Source organism: Mugil cephalus, chromosome 20, assembly GCF_022458985.1.
Source record: "Mugil cephalus isolate CIBA_MC_2020 chromosome 20, CIBA_Mcephalus_1.1, whole genome shotgun sequence".
Lineage (NCBI taxonomy): Eukaryota > Metazoa > Chordata > Actinopteri > Mugiliformes > Mugilidae > Mugil > Mugil cephalus.
The window spans coordinates 18,044,116-18,062,282 of record NC_061789.1 but is presented as its reverse complement, the minus strand read 5'-3'; the positions used below and the strand labels follow the sequence as shown (position 1 = coordinate 18,062,282).

The following is an 18,167-nucleotide window of genomic DNA, read 5'->3' as shown; positions in this document are numbered from 1 at the left end:
TCATCTCTGTAATTTTCAAATTGATTGTCTCAGATCAATGCAAATGGAACACACCGAGGACAGGTTAACTGAAGCAATACTCAGTTCAGAAATACAAACATTTGCATGGCTCGTCTTCGGTGAAATGTCAATCAAAGTTTAAGTCACCATCGTTGACAGTGAAGCAGGACGTACAAACAAAAATCAACCCGACTGGCAAAATAAGACAGGGCGCCGACTAGCATTTGGGTGGCAGTTTTACAGAGCAAGTGCACAAGTATAAATGGCTCACACACTTACAGTGTCTATGTCCCGCAGTATCTAAATGAGCCTTAACGCCACATCCTGACGTGCATCTTCCCAGAAACTATGTGTCATGGCGACGTAGACCGCAAGCAATGTCAGAGCAGATATTTTGATTAAATGAAATAGTCTAAAATTATTAGAATCCATCCACAACCTTTGAAATCTTTTTATACACATTCAAAGAAATTCCCTGTGTATCTTGAGTTCACATTTGCAAGTTATTGTTTCAGTTCTTCCTTTACACATCCTTATTTTCATATTTCCCGTGGTTTAATAATAGATGGTTAATGATAAAATCATAAATTCAGCTACACCAGTAGCCTATGTAAAAAATGCTGAACCATGAGAATCTGGGCATAACAAAGACTATCAATTTAATCCCATAGTATTCCTGTAGTTATTAATATTTAACAGCTTGCTTTGTTTTACCGCATACTTGGATCTCAGCAGGGATGGGATTTTGGACCACTAAATTAACACGGTGCTTTTTCAATAGAGATCGATTTTGCTGAAATATTCACGCAGAAAATGAATACAACTTTCCCTGTGCAAGGTTTGCTGAAAGAATATTTTCACCTGTCACTATGTAATAAGTACTATGTGTAGCCTATTATGGAGTTTCAGTGTAAATTTTAAGTGGATCAAATATTGTTCATAATGTCACTGCAGAGGGGGAGCACAAATGAAAACCCACTATTGGTTTTTAAAATGAGGTTTGTATTAACACTGAAAAGCAGAAGCAGTTCCAGTTTTCTGAACATATGAGATGGCATTCAAGATACTTTAGCACTTAAACTGCCACACTGCACTAAAAATCACATCCATAAACCAGGTCTCTCTATATTGTCAGTCAATGTGACATTACAGTATGTTTCCACTTACCTTGACCGACCGCTTAACCTGTTTTGTTACCTTTAACTTATGAAACACCTGAATTCTGTGTATGATCAATGCTGCAGATCTGTAGCTAGGTGGAGATGATTGCAAATCATGTGCTGAGTAGATTTGATTTATAGCCAGAAAAAACAGACACTGAAAAGTGACAAATAATAACTAACTACAGACAAACTGCGCATGAAAACACTTTCTGCTGCAATTGAAACTGAAGCTATTCCTTCAAAGAAAGGAGAAGAGACAAAAGCCCAGAACAACAAACACATTTTAACCAATAGTATTTAATGGTTTATGCAACTTTCTGCTAAGGCCCAATCTTGCCCAACAGTACTATCAGGTAAACCAGTCCCTTGCATTTTATTGGCCAAAAATAAATTCAAACATACCTAAATAAATATGTGTGTTTATGGTGGAGAGGGTGGGGGGGTCAATCAAAACAGTAACAGTTCTAATTAAAGGCAACTTGAAACACAACAGTTTTCTCCATAAAACTGGTTAAATTGAAAAGTTTAAAAAAAAAAAAAAAAAAATGTAAAAGGGGTCATTCCTCAACAACCTCCACTCCATATCAAGTAGCACAAGTCAAACGCCATTCATTATAAAAACTGAGGTGGAACACTGCCACCAGCTGGAAGTTCTAAGCTTTGGTCACAGGAGTCTGACGACGATATGGGAGAGAGGGGGTAGACGAGATAGTAACTTCTGTCCCTCCTCGTCACAAACTATCTAGGTCTGGAATTTAAGTGGGGGCAAGGGTTCCCAGAACAGCGGGTTGAATGGCTTAGTGCCAAAGATATTTAGGTGTCAATACAATAACAGCCCTGCCTGGTTCTCTCAGTTAGGCTTGGGGAGATGAGAACAAACGAAAAGTTTGAGCTTGGGGAGTTCAGGCTACCTCGGACCAGAATGGCTCATGCATGAGTGGTTGTGTGTGAGAGCGTATGGGTATGAAGCCTTCCGCAGTCTTTTCCATCTGGCCAAGCTGAAGCAGTCCTATACTTCATTTTATTTCTCTCTTTTTTTAAGCAGAAAAGGAAAAATCCCAACCACTGAACCCCACTTTTCACCAACACAGTGCCAAAACTCGCCCCTTGCTGTTTGAGTCATCCAGGGCTTTGACCCCCAGAACAATGCCACCCTTTTTGAGAAATCAGGACAGGTGGGCTGGGGTGGATGGACATGAGAGGGATGAAGGGTGACACTGGTCTCCCTTCCTAACCCGTCCATGACCTCTCATCCACCCCTTGCCGACATCTGGCCAGTTTCACATGGGCTCTTCACGGCAAGGTGGGATGGTTTTAGGAGGGGGGACGCAGCACGGCGTCACCCCCACCCCACCCCACCCTTTCAAATGATTCAGTCAGACAGTTTAAAGGGTGGGCTCAGTTTGAGGCGCTGCTGTTGGAGGAGCTCGATGTGGATGCCACGGCCATGCTCGAGGTGCCCGAGGAGGCCACCGACTTGCGGATGTGGGGCATGAGGAAGGGGTCACTGGCCAGCTGATGCACATCGATACGGTCCTCCTTACGGTAGACTAGACAGCGCCTTATAAAGGCCTGGAGGGACAAGGGATGAGAGAAAGGAAGGTCTGAGAAACAGAACGGCCTGAATATACACTTATAGATACTAAGGTCCTACGTTAACAGGAGTAATGAGCGTTTAAAGAGAGTAGGTTCATAACTGAAAATAAAGAGACAAAGAAGTGAGTTTGAGTCCATTACCTTAGCTTCAGGTGTGACTACAGGTTTAGGGGGAAACTGAACATCTGTTGCCTTCAGAATGGTGTTCTCCTGCAGGATGTCCTGCTGTGACTGGTTGTGACCAAAAGGCTAGAGGGAAACAAGAAGTGAAAAGTTCTAACATTTCCTTCTCTTTTCTTCGAATAATAACTTTCTCTCAAAATCAGCTCAAACACATCGTCAGATGCAACATTTCTAGCCGGTGTTGTGTCTCACCTTGCGGCCATACAAACACTGGTAGAAAATGACTCCCACAGACCACACATCAACCTTGTTGGAGATTTTAGGTGGTTCCTTACCAACCACAAAACACTCAGGAGGCAGGTACCTAAAGGAGAACAGGGGAGCCGTGTTAATGGAAGTGAACTTGAAGAAACCCACTTATGTGTCTGGTCTTTCAATGAGCTTTCTGAGGTAATGACATGCAAGATCATTTTTTCCAGTATGACCTCATCTCTCCGTCCCCACATATGAAAAGAGCATAACAGTGATTTAAGCAGACACTGTGTACTAGCAAGTCTTCAATGAGAACCATACATCATGTGTACATGTATATGTTTGTGTTGGGTGGCTCATCTTAGCAAGATCACTTTTGTGTTTGCACAAAGCTCGGGGGCAGATCAGTAGAAACGTGTCACGTAACACTTAAGAAACATTACAACCATTTGATCTAAATGTTGTGTGAAGAAATGTCTTTTAGTCTCACACATACTATTATATTAATGTGGCATTAATTCATGCATAACTTTATGTTTTTATGTTTCACTGTCTCTTGTCTTTTCATCTTTACAGTATTATCCCTTTACAATACATCAGTGATCAAAGACAGACTGCTTTATTTTCCAGTGGGCATTGAGAAACAATCAGCACAAATGACTCAAAGTCGTCCTTAATTTAACACAGCTACTTTGCGATTTCTTTTCCACCTGACATTCTTCAGGGTTCTGTACAATTTGAAAAACAATTTTTCCCCCCCAGATTTTTGTGATGAAAAAAAATTGGAAAGCAAAGTGACATATTTAAGAGTTGAAAAGAAAAATCAAGGAAATTAGAACTAACTTTGTGCATTCGTCTGTAACCTGCTCTGTCCAACCAGCTGGAGACAATTAACTGGTTCTGTTTGAAGCCAGCTGGTGTGTGTCTTTATATGTCCAGTACCAAGTCTATTTTCTCTGAAATGCACTTTTTAGTGTCAGTCTTCTTTCAGTGATGTACTTCTTTTGTCACAGGCAATATCTAAATACACTTGGGGTGACAGCTTACCAGTATGTCCCCGCTCCCTGTGAAGTCAGCTCCATCCCGTCCACCGAGTTGTAGCTGTCATCATCCATGATCTTCGAGAGGCCGAAGTCTGTGATCTTGATTTCCCCACAGGCGGTGCCATTCACCAGGAGGATATTACCTGAGAAAGGAGAGGGTAGGATTTACAGGCATGAAGAAAAATGTAGTAGGCAGGATTATTTACATCTGCTGATTGCATCATAGACTCAGTCGGCCAAGAAAAAAAGCAAACATACTCATATTATTAGATGGAAAATTCAACAATTGAGTTTAATAGAATCCAATCAATCGCGATGACAAAATCATGATTTCGTGTGTTCATTGTTAAGCTGCTTAATAACCAGTATCAACCACCCCATGAATTAAAATAGATTCACCAATCAATAATTAAAGCAGCTGCAGCAGCATGGAAGCAACAAGATTATGTTAATGGTTAGCAGAAATGTGTCAAGAAAGTGGTAACAACATTGCGCAAGCTCTTACAATACAATAGCCAGAGTGACATAAACACTAACCGGGTTTAAGGTCGTAGTGGATAATGGGCGGTCTGATCTCATTGAGGTACTTGAGGGCGTTGACAATCTGCATGATGATAGAGCGGCCCTCTTTCTCTGACATAAGCTTGTGCTGCTTTAGGTAGAAGTCCAAGTCATTGCCCTCGCAGTACTCCAGAACTGTACAGAACCTGCTCCAAAACAAGGGAGGTGTATTAAACCACGCTGGCATGCTTTGATAAATCAAGTCAAAACAAACATTAAGAGTGAGGTACATATTTTGCATAAGCTTGTTTTAAAAGGAATGACTTACGAGTCAGTGTCAAGTGAAAAGTAGTCATAGAGTTTAACTATTCGTGGGTGGTCCAGCTCTTTATGGATTCTATATTCTCTGCACGCATGTCTGGGGGGAAAACAAAACATTTACACCATCCATTTAAAAAAAGGATAAATATTATGCACAGTACATTAAATGGATTAATGATGGATAAGCATAACTTCCTTTACAGCCATAGAAAATATATTATTGCGTTGGAAATGGCCCAGCACTCACTTGTGATAATTTTCCTTCTTCTCATCCCTCCAGTTCTTGTTTAATTGGTGGATTTTGACTGCAACATACCTTTGCTCCGTTAAGTCAAATGCCTAGAAGATAAATTAGAAACTGCATTTGGGACTTTAAGCTGCAGCAAGATTGTCTTCACATTTAATGGGTCGGTTCATTAATTATTTTAACTGTGACGATAGCAGATTCTACTATAATGATTTACTTAAAATGTTGATCGTGTCAAGTACTTTAAGCAAAAGTACGTGCAGGAAACACACTGCAGGATTAAATAAATTTGTTTTCAATGTTACAATCTCAGGCCTCAATTTTCCACACATTCAACATCACATTCATCATCAATACATAAAATCTCTTAAGCAGCAGAAAAATTGCACCATTTCTTGACATTGTACTTCATTTCTAAGCGTGTAAAATACTTGTATTAATGTAAGATTTTCTGCATGAAGAAAGCAAGGTTAAATCTGGACTGACTGGCCTCTCACCTTGTAAACTTCACTGAAACCTCCTCGTCCAAGTAAATGGAGCAACAGGTATCTGTCATTTAGCGTAGGGTGATCTTTGAATCTGGACAGAAAATAAAACAAACCACACCAATTAGAACACAGATTCATCAGCACAAACAAGGGGAAAACATATTCATTACCACATATAGTATCCGTTTGAATAAGCACTTTGGTTATAATAACTAAGTTATAGTTGGACCCAGTAACATTTCCTCATCAGTTTCATAATACAAAAAGTTTTTCTTCTAAGCTATGCCATTTCACTGTATAGTGTGTTCCCGTCACCAAAATTTAGGACGGGATGCTTAAAAAGTCCAACCTAATCCCATCATTTGAAAGAAGCAGGCTTGACTGCAAAGAAAAATAGTTCTGGATCCTTTGGAGGTGACGACACAACTTTCTGTCTCAGTGCTCATTTGAAATGTCAAGACATCTTACACTGCAGCTGCTGTCATCAACCAAAATAATGACTTTTTCTACAGCAACAGCTTGGTTCCCCTGAACAGGGATTTGTCTCTGTGTCTCTGTTCGGGTCTCTAATTACATAAACAAAAAAGTTCTGTTGCGTATGCGTCAAACGAAGTCAACTGTCAAAGAGTACAGGAATGAATTGTATATGTTATCACAAGTGAAGTTCAGCCACCAACTAAAGGAATTTGGTCTGTCTGGTTGCAGCTTGAAAACACACTAAAGTAAAAGCCTCCTAAGTGTGGATGACACCAACAGCTTGAGGAAGCCATCAGCATTATTCCACGTCTGAAAGGAGCTTAAAAAGAAATCATACTGGGAATTATCTTCATTGTGAATCCTTTTCAGCTCGCGTATGTGCAGATTCCGCACTCGCTCCAGTCTCTCCAGTTCTGCTTGGATTTCAGCCTCCTCCTGCAAGAGACAATTTTAAAATTTCAACCGTTAAAACATAGAAAGAGCGTTAATGAACATGGAGACAAGAAAAACCTTTCAGAAATGCATTATACATCACCTTCTTAAGATGGCCTAGTCTTAGCTTAAAGATTTCTTCCTGTTCATGGTACTCAGCCTGCGATAACCTGCAAGAACACACGACCACGTGCAACTTCAAATGGAGGAAAAAAAAAACTGGTGATAAAGAGGTGACAGATAAACAAAAGCACCGTACGCTTCACTTTCTGTTCCATTGGTTTTGCTTTTCCGTTTGTTTTGCTCGAGGCTTGGTGGTGGAGTCTGGGCCATGGAGGGCGGCTTGCGTTTGGCCAGAAGCTTCCTCTGCCTTTCAATGTCTTCTCGCTGAGAGTTAATCCTTTCTTGTTGTCTGAAAACAGACAATGTAATTAGTAGGAAATATATATGGAATTAATGTTTGTTTGCTCCAGGCTGAGGAAGCACCATTAACCTACAAAAATACAGTAATATACAGGTCATTTATTATGACAAGTGATCAGCAGCAGTGTAATGATTTTGACTCGTGAACTAAAACTTTAAAACAACTCTGAAAGAAGTTTAAGCAGAATGACTCACTTGATAAGATTTTGAAAGGCATATCCATCCGTCCACTGCTCTGTGAAAGATGCTCCGTGTCTCACTGTGGTGAAGTGACCAAGTCGAAGTCGATCCTGCATACTTTTATCCCGGCATGCCATCTTCTCCTGTTTTGACTGGTGTAAGGGTGGAAAGAGGCAAACGTCAAATCCACTGATTATATGTCACTTAAATTAAGGCTTATTACAATGATTAAAGCCACAGCACTACTAGATGAACATACCTTTTCAATCAGCAGTTTCTTTGACATGGTCACACACTTATTTAAGCGTTCCTTGTATCGCTCCAGCATCCTCTGTTGCTCATCAATTTGTCTCCTCAGATCACAGTTTGCCTGGAAGACAACATACAAACAAGTAGGAGAAGTCAGGTAAAACACTGCGAACAAAACTTGTTACACGTGTACAGAATGATTGTGTCAACTCTAACATGCCTCACGTGAAAAACCAAGACAAAGAACGTGACATTCTCAAAACTACTGAAAATGGCAAGCAGAGTAGCAGGGATGAAATGTAATGTGATTAGTACCCGCAACAAATCGTCTATTCGGCCCTCCTTCTTCTCCAGGTCAGAGTTCTTGTTGTTCTCCATTGCTGTTAGTTTCTCTATAGTAAGGTCAGACTAAAGGTGAGCACAAAAAGTGTTTGTTAATAGTGGATCATTCAAAAAAAAAAAAAAAAAAAAAAACGTAGTGCAACAACGAGTCCCATCTCAAATTAACTTGCAGTTTCTGAAGATTTTTTCTGTCTGTCAAGTACCTGTGTGGCTTTGTGGAACACGTGAAGAGAAGTAGGCTTCAGTGAACACGAGGAGTGCTCTGTGTTGGCTGAACTGACCGAGGAGGGGCTTCCCTGCTGCACCTGGGAGGCAGAAACATTCTTCCAATAAACAATACACAAACAGAGGGCGTCCTTAAGTGTCAATCTTGTTGCATAAAAATCTTAATAAAACATGACAGCAAACTGGCAAAAGAAAACATCGACAAAAAAAATGTGTGTTAAAGAGTCTATCAGAATTACAAGTGTTAAATAGTCAAATACACGGCACTGAGGACTTTCAACTGAATTGCAGTGTTTGAGAAGTTTACTTGGACATATAGGGGTTCCCGCTCACAAAAGAAGAATTAAATACCAAAAGGCACAAGCAACAGATTCATCTAAACTCTTTCTGTTGTTATTTGACAACCTGGGTGTGAGTGAATTTGCATTAGAAATATTTTTCATTCCTAAAATATGTTTGTTTTTATGATTTCTGTCCTTGGTTTTGGATAACATAGTCAATGATGGTGGATTCACAGACAGATCCAATACAGTGCTTACAGACCACATCAGACATTTCTCCATCAGTAAAACAAACGTGACCTACTGGTGTTAATAACAAGTGGTAGTATAACAAGAAGACAGAATGGCAAGAAAGAGGGTTATGAGGTAAAAAAGCACAAAAAAGACCACAGAGCAAACATGCTCACCATGACAGGGGGGTTGGAGAGAGAGTGTTGTGGGGAAGAGCGGACCACTGGTGGAATTCCCCTGGCAGGGCTGGTACCAGGACCGCTACCTCCCGCAAACTGACAGACACATAAAGGAGAAGAAGGCAATTCAATGGAAAGACCAAGATGGCCAAAAGAAGAGGCTAGAAAGTAAGTATGAAAAGATATGCATCCAGTACTGAAGCATTTTAGAGGACATGAGTTCGGCTAGATATACACTCTGTGCAACAAAGGAACAGTCATTTTCCGTACTCACCTCAAAATAATCGCTAATTTTATGTCCCCGTGCTCCTGCTTTGCCTGAGAGGGAGAGACAGGGAGTTCAGAGAGAGGGTGGCATTTGGGATACTTGATCAAACGGCCAAGGAAAGAGACAGTCTTACCTTGGCTGCTGTCAAAGTGGTCTGCTTTGCGTTTTCTCACTCTCTGGTCATTTGCCTTTTTCTCTGGAGTCTGTTTGGAAACGCAGCATCAATCAGCAAAACGCATAATAAGATAACAAAGAGATGGTTGGCAAAACAAAAAATCCTATTTATATATATGTGAAAGACACTAACCTCCAGCTCTTTGTCACTGAGCGAGCCCACACTGCACAGACTCTGATTGGATGACTCATTTTGATTCTGACCCGAGCCCTGTTAAAATTAGTTAAAAATACATATCAAGCGCAGCAAGTAATTAAATAGAACGATACCATAAAGAGGCTAGAGATATGCACATAAAATTGTACCTTCAACATGCATGTGAAGAGCACACACACAGAGTTAGAAAACAGAGGAAAATGAGTGAGAAAAAGAGAAAGGGATGTGGTTTGCTGAAATACCATCCCCATTAACTTCCCACAGAAATGTAGTCCTGCAACAGTCCTAATGCTGGTTCCCTAGGTGATGCCTGTCAATCAAATGAATCACATCAAAATTCAGCGGGCACTGTCCAATCAGGGAGAGATACTTAGTCATTCAGAGCACACTAGAGCTCTCTCACCGAACCCTCCTAAAATGGCTGAACATTAGGCATGTTGCTGGGGATGTATTCCTCCCTCTGTCTGTCACCTTTAGATAATGTCATCTATTTTTCTGCTGTTCGCCGTGGACTTAACCATTCTTTAATTCTCTAGAGAATCACTCTGTAAAACGATGCTTTGGTTGATATACAAATGATGCATTTTTAGACCCTCCCCTAACGCCACCACCAAAGGAAATATCTTGGTTGTTTGATCAAGAGGAAATGCACTTTCCAGCAATTTTGGGCCCTCTCTGTTCAATTATCAAAAGGTGTCCTGGCTCTTTGTCCTCAAAGGATAACAATTTGCCTTTCTTTATGCCAACTCAATGATGACAGAGGGAGCACAAGTGCTACAGGGTTGTCCAAGGTCAAGAAAAAACTAACCTACTCTGTGATATTGATGAGCTTTTAGACCACCAACCTATCTTTTGTCAGAGCCATTTGTTGACACACTTCTCTCTGGCTTCTCCCCCAGACACATTGCATCCCTTGTCATACAGGATGGTAGTGGCATGATGCCTTAGCGAGAGCCGCCATTTTCTCTGCGGCAGCAGCCATGCCATGCTCTGGGCTCAGCTCTGCCTATGGCTGGCACGGGGCCCACTCCTGGCGCTGACTCTCACTCCCTAACTGTTCCAAGATCACCTTCCACAAAGAGAGCTCCGTCCATGTAACAAGCAAGGGGGCAGAAGGCTAAATGATGACTCGACTTACACCTGGTCAAGAACTATTTCTGCATTCCTCCTCTGCCTTCTCTCCTCCTCCCCCTACCACCCCTGTCCCGTCTGTGGCCTTTTTGGCAAGCATCACCACTTGCATATACAGCCACTACATCATGAGCCAGGGAGAGATGCCATATCACACCAGCCAAAAAACACAGACATAGCTCAACCTTCTCCAGAGACAGACAAAGAAAAGGAGTGGGGCCAAGCCTGTCCAGGCCAAACAGCAGAATGACACTAAGGCAAAGTGAGAGAAAGAAAGAAATCGATTCACAAATGTGTGTAATGGAGAAAATCTGTGATTGCAAGCACAAGAAAGAGATCCCATGCTCCACCTTCGTGACATCTGCTGTAACACAAACCTTAGCTACGCCGACCCCAGTGAAGCGAGCCTCCAACAGCTCCTGCCGCCGGGGGTCCAGGCTATGCAGTTCTTCCATCATGGCTGCAGAGACAAGAGCACAGATTAAGGAAGGCGTTGTAGAGTCTGGAATATTCAAGTGAGTGTGAGGGATCACGGTTTCAAAAGGCATTGGTTGTGATGAGTCATGGCTGTTTTTAGCTATATGGATGTGGAAAATTCCTGTTCTGAGTCATCAATAAGCTTGACAATAATGTTACACACCATCATGTGTGTTCAACAAGCACCAGCTACACAACTTGGGAACTCACACCACAGAATGCACAATCTTGGCAAAAAAATATAGGCAATCACGGACATAGACTGTACATCAAAGACGTGGGCCAGATGTGTAAAGTCACTGCGTGGAAAATTATAGCATCATGTGATAACGCTCTGGCATTATTGGCCTAAGTTACATGGCGCTGGAGTTATGAAAGGTCACTAATGGAGGGGCTGCCAAACACATTCACACATTCATGGAAAGGCCACAGAAGACAATAAGTGCCCAGCTTGCTAGCTTGTGCAAAGGTTAACGTTTAAGTTACACGCCCAACACTGATACGTCTGTATGTTATCCACTCCATGAATACAGTAGATACATAATATGACAAACAGAATTCGTGTCTTACTGTGATACATTCTAGTCTTGGACTTGAGTCATAACTGGGCATAGTGGCTCACCTATCGTCAAAACAACATCCACATCGATCTTAAAAATCATCAGTGAATGGCTGCTAACACTGAGTTAGCCTTAAACGAGCTAAGAAGCCTACCGACGTTGGCCATCACTTAGCATTCCAATTTAAGAGCTAACGGTTAATGTTAGCTGGCAACATTTGATGTGATTTTGTCGAACAGTTAACGCACTCGAAGCAGCCAAAATTAAAATCGTCCCAACTATAGCCGTCTGGAAAGACAACTATCCTGAAAAAACACCCCAATTCCTGCCAGAAACTGTTTTTCGAACACGTTAGATAGGTAGCATTAGGTATCCAACGGGCTAGCGTCGTCTGTCAAAAAGAAGCATCTCCTCACTTCTGTGCAGCTAGGTGCTCGTGCCACGGCGTCTGGGCTCGTTGTACTAGGAGCCCTGTCCATACATATTCCTTTGTTCGACAACCTGACGAGGCACTTACTGTAATTTTATATTTCTCGGTCCTCCGGAGGGCCCGCTGTGAACCCTGAACCCGTCTCCGTTGTTTCCCCGGTGCTCGACAGACCCTCCCAGGCTAGGCCGCATCCACAGCCGCGTCCCTCGCGTGCTGATTGTTAACGATCGAGACACGGGAGCGCGCTGTGCAGCTCAAGGTAGACGACGGAGGATTCCCTCGGAGGCCTCGACAGCTCCGGGTATCCCAAACCCGCCTTTCTGTTCTCCCTAGACAGGGATCCCCATCACATCCCTCTCTCCGAGGACCATACCCTGCCTAGGTTAGGTATCTTCTCCCACACAATGGCGACCCTCGAGATCCTGCGGTTTTCACCAAGGTATAAATAATGTCTTTAAGCTCGCGTTAGTTACCCCCTATCTTTATCTCCCCCGGCGGTGAGATGAATTTCGGGTCCTGGCTTTCAGCTCGATCAAAACAAAGTTCGTCTCCAGTCGCCTTCCTCCCTGCGGGGGGAAAAACAATCTGTTTCGGAAGTTGTGATGTTGCAGGCGTTTCAGTTGAATCCGGATCGATTCGGTTCGGTTCTCATGTTTTTGCAATGTAAACAATAATCAGTAAAATCTCACATTCTCTCGTGAGATTGTGCAAGCATTTTCACCTTCGTTGAGTCCACGCCTGCCCCAAAATCTCTGGTCTGGACCAATGGCAAATCCCTCCGTACACAATACAATTTAATAGCGCCCACCCACACAACTAACAAAACGATCACTAATAGGAAAGTTGATGTTCACACCCACATACCGCACTTATTCAATGTAAATAAACTACCACCCCTGGGGAGCTGAGGTCTGGGGTTTAATAGGTTGCGGTGACAAGCAAAGTAGTATCAGGACAGATATAAAATTAGGGGCTCCATCCGCCATTGAAGGATGCTTTAAAAATACTCAATAGAAATGCCGTTCAGATTTTTATTCTTTTCATGTACAAAAGGATCCAAGTTTTCTTAAAAATCATGAAATTTATTTCAAAACATTAGCTGATTAAAAACAATATCTGGCAGAATAGAAACACTCATATGAGGTAACCAGCCCTTTCTCTGAACACATCAGTCGAAAATTAGAAATCATCATTTGTATAGCCAGTTATAAAACAAGTCCACTGCCTTTGTTCCGGCACTTAGTTTTCGCTGAAGGTCGCGCTAGGTGCGTTCCCCCTCCTCAGCCCTGCGTCTCAGGTGGCTGAACTCGATCCTTGCGGTACTTGCACTGGATCCAAACCCTGTACATGGTGAGCTGTTTTCCTCTGTTCACCTGCAGCCTTCTGTCCACGAGGTTCTGCACTTTCTCCAGGCCAGCCTCAGTGAACAGCTTGTGAAGCTCATCTGAATTTCAAAGAGAAGAACAGACGCGTTATACAATTCTGCAGAATATTTCCAACCCTTCTTTAAGGAACTGCTCTTAGTTTTACCTTGGGTAAAGAAATATACTCTTGTTCCATCACCTCGGACGTAAAAGTTTTCTGAAAGACACCTTCCTAAAACAAGTAAAAAGATAAAACATATGCATTATTCTACAGCAAATTGCAGACAATGCCCCCTTAATTTGTGCTCTGTTTGTATTACTTAAATACCCTTGGTTTAATGGGTCTTGTGCAGCCAGTATTACATAAGATTTTTTAGCATTGTTTAAGAGCGCAGAGCACAATACTTTGTCTGCAATTTGAAATGCTCAAATGCACAATATTGCTTTGAAGGGTCTAACACGATGCCACTAGAAAGACAACCCGCCTCACCTTTCTTGAAACGGAGTTGAGCCATATCGTAGCGTCCATAATCTCTGAGGAGCATCACCCCTCCAGGCTTTAGCAGGCGTGCTAGTCTACTGATGGATGCCTGCATCCTGACAAGGGGCAAACATTTTAGGCAACGATTACAGTATTTAACAAAAATGCAAATCGGAAGAAAAAGAAAAAAGAAGGCAAAGAAAGAAGGCAAAGAAAGAAGTTCATACTTGTTGGGATGCAGCGCTGATAGCACAAAGATTAGCACTATAACATCAAGTGTTCCATTGGGGACGGGGTAATTGGCTTCCGCATCACTTAAATCATGTACAAAGGCAAAGCAGCGTCCCTGGTCGTACTCTGGATTAGTCTGACGACGAGGAAGCAAATTTGATTCTGTTAGCCCACAACTTTTGAGAGGAGTGCAAATCATTCTTTTATGATTTCCCAATCAGCTGACCTTGACCAACTCCACAGCAGTGCTGGAAAAATCACAGCAGTACACAAAGAGTCCCGGGTCACTGCAAAAAAAAAAACAAGCTGCAGTTATGGCTTCCTGTGCATATTACCCTGTGAGAGAGATAAGAACAGTGCTGTTAAATGCCAGCATCTTGTCTGAACTTACTTGTTGGTCTTTAGTATTGGAAAAACAGTGTTCCCTACACCACAGCCAACCTGCACAGAATGCATCAGTTCATACGACAATTTTTTTGACTCCACTTCTTCACATAAACAGAATACGAACGGTTTCAAAAGCACAAATCCCACCAAGAAACAACAGTTGCTAAAATGTAAACTGTTGTCAAGGTAGAAAAAATGTTTTGATTAGGAAAACAATAAGAAAGGTAACTACATGAGATCCACGAGTAACCCAAAGACTGTTACTAGCCATATATGTTGTGTTTTTCTAGCTATGCATCCTTCAGTGAGATCATGAAATAAGAACTTGAAGGCTGAATGGCTGAGAGCGTTTTACTCTGCATTTGCTAATAAATATTTTGAGACAACTGAATGCTACCTGTTCATTTCTTACTGAAAATGTTTTAACTGTAAGTGGGCAATCCATATGCAAGACAATAATGAAGCAGATGGATCCAGTCATTCAAATCAGCGCATCATTTTTATGAAATTCTTCTAAAGCATTTAATCACTAACATGTCAGTTTTAAGTCAGTTAACATGTTTCTGAGATTGAAAAGGTATTTAAAGAGTGTTTGTCTAGCAAGAAACTATGCAAACTTTTCCTTTTGCATTTATGTCTTACTTCCAGAATGCGGTACGAGGCAGAGGAGCCAGGAAAGTCCTCATAAGTTTGAGACAAAGCAGCAGATTCCCCGTGTTGTTCTTGATCCAGACTGTCCTGTCTTCTGTCATCTGTACCAGTGACGTCAGGACAGAATTCATGGTTCAGGCTGCACTGTGGAGCCAACTCTGGGAACTCTGTGAAGAGCCAGTGGCGGTCTTTGAAGAAACGATTTTCATGGATCGTGTAAAAATCGTTCCAGTACTCGTTGGCCCGGTTGTCAAATTCCTCTGCAAGAAAAGGTAAGGGAGTAAAGCCAGAGTCCAAAGTGTTTATATAGCACATGTATAAAATTGATTAGAGACTATTTTGTGTTAATTAAATTGATCAAATGTACAAAGATTAAAAATAAATATGAGCTGTTCAGTTTTTACTTCACAAAAACTCAAATTAAACAAAAAAAGAAAAAAAAAGAGGCAATAATTATGCCACTTTGCTGAACGCTGTTCTCTTAACATCAGTCATAATGTGAGGTTTATATGCGTGAGCCACAAGCCTGGACAGCAATAATGCAACCTTGTTTTTCTGAAGGCAGTGGCTGATTGTTTTCTAAGACTTTCTTCTTGGCGGCTGCCTCTTGTTCATCAGTCCACTCCACGTTGTCCCTGTTGACAACAAAACACTATTATCCACTGTTGATGAAGACCAGCCCAGGAACACTTGAAGATGAAGGTTTTCTTGTGGTTTTCAAGGCTAGTCCATTTGTCAAAATACATTATAATAATGTATGACACTAGAATGTGCAGCATTACTTTTTTTTTTTTGTTCTGAGCTAGAATTCAAAAAAACAAATTGGAAATTTGAGTAATAATAATAATAATAATAATCAAACTGGGAACTGTGAGTTGGTAGGACTTCAATTTTTTTGTCATTTAACATGCACTCATATACATACATACAGGTACTACGATGAGAATTTTGTGTAACCACAACAAAACACCTCCGTTGGTGGACCCCCACATAAAGCAGCAGATATAAAGCAATTTAATCGGTGGCAAGTTGTAACTACTGAATTCATGGTGAACTACTATGAGCAGTGAACGTCTCCAAGGCTGGGGACACTGTCCACATGGACACAGGTCTGTCCTTTTCTGCTATAAGACACCTACCACGCGTTGTGCTGGAAGACCTGCCGCGGGTCTGTGAGGAAACGTGTGCCGAACTGGGGTCTCTTGATATCCCCGCTGGACGATTCTGTCACGATGAGCCCCGTTTCATTGCTGCCTCCCTCCACTGCATCCTCAGTGAGGGGCGCCGCCATGTTGGAAATGACGCGACGGAAGAAGGGCCGGACGTTTAATTATGGTGCATTCAAGAACCGGCGGGGAGTTAAAAAAAAAAAAACAAAAAAACAAAAACAGAACCGTAGAAATACTGGATAGAAGAAGTATCAGTGGGGTAATGCAACACAATTACACCGACATGTGGATGTTTCGTTAATAAATTACGCTGTTTTTATTGTCAAGAAATATCTTACGTATTTTCTACTTTGTTGAACTTCTAGGATTCTCCTCCACACGTGTGCTGTGGAAGGGAAGCGCAGTACAGTATTTATACACTAGAGGGAGACATTTGTCAGAGTGTTTCAGTCGCAGTGAGACACACCTGTTGGAGAGAAAAATGCTTCGACACTGGACGCACTTTAGAGTTGATAGCACAAGGTAGTGGTCGAGTTCATTTGCCCCAGTTGCCACGGAAAAAAGAACAACAACAAACAAACCAGATAATCGCTTTTTTTGTTTATTTTATCCAGAGCATACAGAAGCTTAGAGGCAGAGGTAGGTACATCATATCCATGAGTCCTACACAAAAACGAACTCACAGGGTGAAAGGCAGTGCAATCACTGTGTTATATAGTAGTGTTATAGACTGTAAGGAAACCAGGCTTTTTCTACACTGCCATACACACATTTAACTTAATTGTGAGTGCAACCCCAGAGAAACCTTATTATTATTATTATTACTAGATTGAGAACAGCAAAAGCAGCGTCAGTGAACATCTTGACTGAGCAATGATCTTGACTACCCTCCTGGTGGTGAAGATATCACCACATTATTTAGACCACTGCATGCAAGAGATGGCAGAAGTCTAGCAATTATCAGGCATGTCTGTTGTTAGTGTACAACAGTGAGAGCAAACTTTAAATTCCACTGACTTTAAATTCAGAAGAAATTACACATATTTGTTCTGCTGTCATAACTCATGTTTCGACACAGTTACAGACAACCGCTGTTGGAGGAAGTTACCTCAAGTGGGGGAAGTGGTGATGGTGTGATTAAAGTTCACATCATCAAGGATCATACGATTGTTGGTGAAATCAGCTCTGTAGGCATCCTCTTTGTGTGACAAACTGTGAAATGAGCTTGCAGGCTACATCCTGAGAGGCGGTTAGATTGCTGTGATACCAAAATATCTACATTGTAGTGTATTTTGTTCCCTTCAATTCAATCCAATTCTCTATAACTTTATTTGTTCAGGAGGCAGTTCAGTTTGACAGCAATAAGCAGTGCCCATCCCTACACAGACAGCAGCCAACACTCAACACAGGGTAGTGAAGGCTTCACGAAGGACTCTTGGAGTCAGCCTCTCCACAACAACATCAACATCTGGAGGTTGTTGTGGAGGGGCTGACTCCAAGATGTTGTTGTGAAGATGCAAGAGGTATCTCCGCAGACGCTGTAAGAATGTTAAACTCTGGTGAAGCTGTGTGGATTGCACAACTGAGTTTTCCTTGCACAAACTTGCTCAAATTCTTGCTGCTTTGTTGCCGTTTTCATTTATACTTCCACTTTATTTATCTTTTATTTTGTTTGTCTTCATTCTTATCTGTGCTGTTTACTTGGTATCTATATATTATAGTTGCTATGGTAAATGATCCGGTACCTGAGTGCATCATTTCGTTCCGTCTCATGCTTCTGTATGGTTGCAGATGACAAATAAAAACACTTGAATCCTTGAACAATAACACTGTCAGAGATGACACGCATGTCATTTGTTGTGCAATAAAATCTGATATAAATATATATTAAGCACAACACCTGCCAGTTAGGTGTGGCATTTGTTTGTCGGTTT

The 18,167-nt window shown here is 41.7% G+C and overlaps 2 protein-coding genes across 5 annotated transcripts; both read right to left on the bottom strand.

The window, feature by feature from the left end:
* Window positions 1-1,440: 1,440 nt before the first annotated feature.
* On the bottom strand, window positions 1,441-12,715 carry tlk2 (tousled-like kinase 2). Of its 4 annotated transcripts, XM_047572313.1 has the most exons (21): window positions 12,038-12,714; window positions 10,861-10,943; window positions 9,329-9,406; window positions 9,155-9,224; window positions 9,028-9,071; window positions 8,751-8,849; window positions 8,041-8,142; window positions 7,811-7,903; window positions 7,506-7,616; window positions 7,262-7,398; window positions 6,903-7,055; window positions 6,747-6,813; window positions 6,549-6,646; window positions 5,744-5,825; window positions 5,247-5,338; window positions 5,007-5,096; window positions 4,715-4,884; window positions 4,182-4,320; window positions 3,135-3,246; window positions 2,901-3,008; window positions 1,441-2,735 (listed from the first exon to the last, which is right to left on the bottom strand). In XM_047572313.1, the coding sequence occupies exons 2-21, from the start codon at window positions 10,939-10,941 to the stop codon at window positions 2,562-2,564; spliced, it is 2,100 nt and encodes a 699-aa protein (XP_047428269.1). In that variant the 5' UTR covers window positions 10,942-10,943; window positions 12,038-12,714; the 3' UTR covers window positions 1,441-2,561. The 4 variants fall into 4 exon arrangements, with proteins under 4 accessions (XP_047428269.1, XP_047428270.1, XP_047428271.1 ...); XM_047572314.1 differs by lacking the exon at window positions 7,811-7,903 and having other exon boundaries at window positions 12,038-12,715; XM_047572315.1 differs by lacking the exon at window positions 8,751-8,849 and having other exon boundaries at window positions 12,038-12,715.
* Window positions 12,716-12,967: 252 nt separating this feature from the next.
* Window positions 12,968-16,380, bottom strand: mettl2a (methyltransferase 2A, methylcytidine). The gene is made up of 9 exons (XM_047570934.1): window positions 16,204-16,380; window positions 15,611-15,699; window positions 15,056-15,324; window positions 14,418-14,467; window positions 14,253-14,313; window positions 14,023-14,162; window positions 13,805-13,911; window positions 13,481-13,546; window positions 12,968-13,394 (listed from the first exon to the last, which is right to left on the bottom strand). Exons 1-9 carry the CDS (start codon window positions 16,353-16,355, stop codon window positions 13,231-13,233), a joined length of 1,098 nt encoding a protein of 365 aa, XP_047426890.1. The 5' UTR covers window positions 16,356-16,380; the 3' UTR covers window positions 12,968-13,230.
* Between the last annotated feature and the right edge of the window lie 1,787 nt (window positions 16,381-18,167).